At 37.9% G+C, this 6,000-nt stretch overlaps 1 protein-coding gene across 2 annotated transcripts in view; it reads right to left on the bottom strand.

The window, feature by feature from the left end:
• Positions 1-2,486: 2,486 nt before the first annotated feature.
• LOC143982832 (cytochrome P450 2G1-like) overlaps positions 2,487-6,000 on the bottom strand; it is a 74,957-nt gene continuing 71,443 nt past the window's right edge. For both annotated transcript variants that reach the window (XM_077481865.1, XM_077481874.1), the window contains exons 9-10: positions 4,169-4,310; positions 2,487-3,087 (exon numbers count right to left, since the gene is read on the bottom strand). In XM_077481865.1, coding sequence (XP_077337991.1) covers positions 2,900-3,087; positions 4,169-4,310 — 330 coding nt within the window. In that variant the 3' untranslated portion in view covers positions 2,487-2,899. The remainder of the gene's footprint in view (positions 3,088-4,168; positions 4,311-6,000) is intronic.

Here is a 6,000-nt window from a genome sequence, read left to right as displayed (position 1 = left end):
AAGTCCGCCGGGCGAACGACGCCAATAGTCCGCCGAACTGGCGGACCGCGAACAGCCGAAATTCGCCGCGAAACGACCGTCGGGCGAACTGTTCGGCCATCACTACTTCTCAATAAATCCACTCTATTTTGAGCCTTTCTACTGCAATTCCTTCATAACTTTCAACAAGTGGGTGGTGTCCTTTAAGTAGCCATGAAATTAAATACTGAATTTTCCGCCGTATATAGTACCACTGTAAAGCTGGAGTTATCATGTTCTGCTGTTTTAACTAAAACAGTTTTGTACCTTTTGAATCAACAGTTTTATTTACAAACATATTGAAATTCATAGGAGTTATATCCATATTTCCGATCTGACTTAACACATAGCCATGTTTCTTGCACTTATGGACATATTAATGGAAATTACTTACTTTGCCATTGAGATCTGCAGATAATCTTTGTACAATTTTGGTCTTTTGCCTCAGGACCATATTACGCCTTTCCAAGAACCTAGTACCCCAGGATACAGTGGCCTTAAATCCTTTGCCCTAATCTGGGTTAGATTTTTCCCACTGAAGTGAAAAAATACGTATGTTGTTTAGCGTCACTGCATAACCATTTTGACGATGCTCATGCACCATGTCTGCTACATGCTTTTCGAGTTCTGGCAAATGTGGGGTGCCTCTTCTTAATGCACATTTACCCCATTGGCATACTCTTTAATGCATCTTCCTTTGCTTTCCAGTCTTGGACCATCTTTTCTGTTACTCCCTATTGTCTGGCAGCAGCACAGCTATTATGTTTCTTGGCAAAGTTTACAACTTTGAACTTAAAACTGGCTTCATGTTTCCTTCTTTTTGTTGGTGCCATGATGGGGTCTTGTCTATCAGCCCTTTTACACCCACTAATCTGTAATCTGTCAGGTATTACCACTGTATTACCACTTTTATGAAATCAAAAAGGAAACTGGTGAACTACAAGTCTCAGAGATCGCACAATTGGTCGGCAGCAGCAATGGCCAGCAACAATGGCCAGTGAATCTTCTCCTCCAATGCAATACCGCCAATGAGAGCACCAGAAATCATAACTATATGAAGGAGAGATCTGGAGCTGGATGTGCGGTAATACTGCATGTACAGTAGAACCAGGTACATTGCAGAATACAGTATACACTGCTGAGCCAATCACAGCGAGCGATGTATTCTATTAATAAATACAAAGTCTGCTCAGATTTGCAGAGGCTGTAACATCATCATCCTGCTCCTCTCTGACTCTCAAAGCTAATCCGAGCAGGCTACTGTATGAGAGGTTGTTACTCCAATCCAAGAAGGCTCTGTATTCATTAACAGAATACATCACTCGCCGGGATTGGCTCAGCGATGTATAGTGTTTTTAAGTGTAAAAGGTCATCTTAAACGCTGGAAAATATGGGTAAAAAAAGACTGCAACTGTCTTTCTAACCAGTGGCCCAATCATTTAGAGGCCCAATGCCTGCAATAATAGGTCTACCACACATAGGATCAAGTCCCTTATGTAGTTTAGGCAAGTGATAAAAATGTAGGCAGAACAGGATACTTAGTGATTAAGACCTCAGCTTCCTTAGTACTGTAACCCCAGAGGTTAACCTCTTATTTATCAAATTTTCTAAAATAGCCTTAAATTTATTTATGGGGTCCCTCTCTGAGTTAACATATGTATTGGTATCTGAAAGATTTTTGAGCTGAAATCTGAAAGCTCCCCCCGTATGTATCCATGTTCAACAAATAGATCCCTTTTGACCGTTTTACGGACAGTGATGGAATTGTCACTCTCTAGATTCTTAAAAGCTGCCCTTTTTTTAGATGTTAGATCAAAAATCTTCCTTCACATTGTCAGAAAAATAAGGTTTGGATTTTAATGGTGACAAGCCTTACAAATCTATTAATGTCCAAAATGTGGTCAAATCCAATGCAGACAAAGGCAGGACATTGGCAAATCCTGCCAATCTGGGTTCGATGTCTTCATCAATGAATTTAGTCTTAGATGTAAGCTTGAAGTTCTGCAAATCCAATGCAGACAAAGATTGTCTAGTCATAGTCATGAATGTGGAGACATACAGGGGGAAGCATTAAGACAGCTTTCAGATGTGTGTGCTCACTACTTTGCTTTCAGTTATCATGGTGGTGAGCCGGGCAAGTACCTGTGAGCAAGAGACATGTCGGATCGTGGCTGTGACTTGCCTGGAGCGGCAGTAATCCCTATATTGTATTCAAGAGTTTTAACTGCAGCTGCCCAACAGGGTGAGCACCTGCAGGCAAAATATTGCCCCAAAAGACAAGGGCCATGAATTGGTCTTCATCCAATGCAGTGTAAAGAAGACCTACACAAGTAGAATGTCAGCGCTGATCTACTATTTGTTTGTGGGAGATAATATCTTAATGTATTTGATTTTTAGTGATACTCTATTAAAATGAAAGGAGAAGAGCTTACTTTGCTCAAACAGCCAGCCAGCATTCAAGAAGAATGTAAACATTATAGCAAGATTTATTTATATTGAGAAAAACACTTATAGTCAATCATGTTCAACTTTTATATTTTATGTTCAGTTCAATACAGCTTGAAAAATCAGCAAATTTCTGTCTCCAATAATGATGCAATAGAAGAGAAGCATTATTAGTGATATGTGTTGCCCAAAAAGCCAATACTTGACTTGCCCCACCTTCAACACTAAGCCCCACCCTTATACATAACTGTCACATTGTCACTGTACCCAGTGGGAAACAGGGCTGGTGCTGATCAGTGTGTTTTTTCCCTTTGAAGCATGCAAAATGATGTAAGGTAAAAAGCCTTTCCCACAACAGCTCTAAGGATGTTCAGTCATGGAATGAAAGTAGCTGCTTGTAGAAAATGTGGGTTTGTTCCTTAAGGTAAGCAACATTTTACAAAACTCGAGGGATGAAAGACATCTCATAAAATCTGGGGACATTGGCAAATCCTGCCAATCTGGGTTCGATGTCTTCATCCATGAATTTAGTCTTAGATGTCAGCTTGAAGTTTTGCAGGCTAGTTGTTAAGAAAAGAAACAGCTCCATACGGGCCAGAGCTTCTCCAACACAAATTCTCTTTCCTAAAAAAACAAAAACAAGAAAACATTTCGAACTGCGTGATTATACTGTACGTTTACTAAGTGAGCCCTCCAAAAATTAAACTTTAAATTTTTTAGTACAGTAAAAAAAAAAAAAAAAAACCTGTTACATATTGCAAATGTGAACAGGGATAAACTGCGCTTGGGAAACACAAAATAACGAGCTGCACCACTGCGGTGAGATATTATCACAAAATTCAAATATAAATATATTGTGTTACACTAAACAAAAAACAAAATGAATAAAACAAAAAAGTGTAAATTCTCTCAGTGAGTCCAAATGTCAATTTCTTGATAGTAAAAAAAAAAAGTTACATATTGCAGTTTATTGAATACAAATGCAGTTTATTGAATGTGCAATGGGTACGAAAAATAGAACCCCTCTCATTTTGAATATAGTTGACCTTTAACTTAAGAATGTAGTGTCTTAGTAAAATGTAAATGTACCTGCAGAGAATAGCATAGATAGAGGCTTCCTTCTTTATAAAGCAGCCATTGAGTCTTTTGGGTACTTTTAGGTACTTCACAAAGAGTTATCAAGAAGGATACCAAAAATCAGAGCCGCTCTCGTTTTGAGTATAGTTGCACTTTAACCTGAGAATATGATGTCTGGATAAAATGTAAATAAATGTACCTGCAGAGACGGGCCTAAAGGATTCATTCTTCTAAATGCAGCCATTGCATTGATCAGGTACTTCACAAACATAGGTTCATTAAGAAGGATACCAAAAATAGAACCCCTCTCATTTTGAGCATAGTTGCACTTTAACCTAAGAATGTGGTGTCTGCTTAAAATGTATATGTGCCTGCAGAGAACAGTATGAAGGCTTAATTCATTCTAAAGCAGTCTTTGCATCAAACAGGTACTTCAGAAACAAAAGGTCATCAAGAAGGATACCAAAAATCAGCACCCCTCTTATTTATATTAAGCAGCCAATCAGGTTCATCAAGGGTCGTCAATATGAATGACAAACACAGGGACGCTCTCATATTGAGTATACAGTAGTTGCTTTTTAACCTACGATTGTGGTGTCTCTTTAAATTAAAATTTATTTAAATATACCTGCAGAGAATGGCATAAACCCTTCATTCTTCTTAAAGCAGCCATTGCTGTCCAGGAAGTGTTGGGGGTTGAACTTATTGGGAGTAGCAAACTTCTTGGGGTCTCGATGAACAGAACATAGTAATGGATAGACATCTGTACCCTAAAGACATACAAAAGTGACCTTGAAGGAGATGGCTTGAATTTCATAATATAACATAATATTCAGACAACTAATTGGCTCATATGCAATGTAGTTAGGAAGAAGTAAAACAATACCCAACTGATAAAGATATTTACACACTCTTTTAACTGCTTACCTGTACATCCCCTTGCATCCTCACATGCATGGCTCACAGAGCTCACACCTGGGAGCCCAGTTATCACTGTGTCCAATCACAGAGATTACATATTAAACATAGGAAAGTGACAGAAACATTGGTTCCGTTTGCACCAGAACATGCGAACAGACAAACATTTGTGTGAACAAGCCAACACTTTTAAAGTCTATGGGTCATGAATGTGAAAAATCAAAAGTGTTCATTATAAAGGCTTATATGCAAGTCATTGCCATAAAAAGTATTTGGGGGCCCGGGTACTGCCCCAGGGGGCATGTATCAATGCAAGAAAAAGTTTTTAAATGCCCATTTTTTCAGGAGCAGTGATTTAATGCTTAACCACTTCAGCCCCGGAAGGTTTTACCCCCTTCCTGACCAGAGCACTTTTTACAATTTGGCACTGCACTGCTTTAACTGGTAATTGCGCGGTCATGCCATGCTGTACCCAAACAAAATATGCTGGTATTTGATCACCTCTGCAGTTTTTATTTTTTGCAATATAAATGAAAAAAGACAGAAAATTTGGAAAAAAAATTATATTTTCTACTTTTTGTTATAAAAAAATACAATAAACTCAATTTTAGTCATACATTTAGGCCAAAAAGCATTCAACCATATGTCTCTGGTAAAAAAAATTCAATAAGCGTATATTTATTTGTTTGCGTAAAAGTTATAGCTTCTACAAACTAGGGTACATTTTCTAGAATTTACGCAGCTTTTAGTTTGTGACTGCCTATCTCATTTCATAAGGTGCTAAAATGGCAGGGCAGTACAACCCTCCCCAAATTACCCCATTTTGGAAAGTAGACACCCCAATGAACTTGCTGAGAGGCTTTTGAGCACATTGAATATATATATTGTTTTCACAAGTGATTGAAAAATTAAAAAAAAAAATGTTTACACAAATTTGTCAGTGGAATTATATATTGCTCAAACATGCCACAGGCATATGTGAAATTACACCCCAAAATACAGGACACCACATGTGTGGGACTTTTTGGCAGTCTAGCCACGGACAGGACCCCGAAAACCAATCACCATCTTCAGGCTTTCTAAGGGCATAAATTCTTGACTTCACTCCTCACTACCTATCACAGACATGAGATGCCAAGAGAGCACAACCCCCCCCCCCCATGACCCCATTTTGGAAAGTAGACACCCCAAGCTATTTGCTGAGAGACATGTTAAGTATCTTGCAGATCTTGCTTTTTGTCACAAAGCTTTGAAATTGGAAAAAAGAAAAAAAAAACTTTCCTTTTCTTTCTTCATTTTCAAAAACAAATGAGAGCTAAAAAATGAAATTAATTATTTTATTTTTACACTGTTACTTAAATTTTTTTATTTTTTTATTTTTTTTATTGTTATCACAGAGAATGTAAATATCTCCTATAATAGCAATACGTAGTAAAATATACTCTTTTTTTTTAAAAATGGGGTCTATTAGACTCTAGATCTCTCCTCTGCCCTCAAAGCATCTGACCACATAAAGATTGGTGTGATAAGATGCTTACCCAA

The sequence above is a fragment of the Lithobates pipiens genome, unplaced genomic scaffold (genome assembly GCF_037356315.1).
Source record: "Lithobates pipiens isolate NorthernLeopardFrog02 unplaced genomic scaffold, aLitPip1_a1.2 Scaffold_1, whole genome shotgun sequence".
NCBI lineage: Eukaryota > Metazoa > Chordata > Amphibia > Anura > Ranidae > Lithobates > Lithobates pipiens.
Note: the sequence above shows the minus strand (reverse complement) of the source record. Positions and strands in the feature narration are given on the sequence as shown.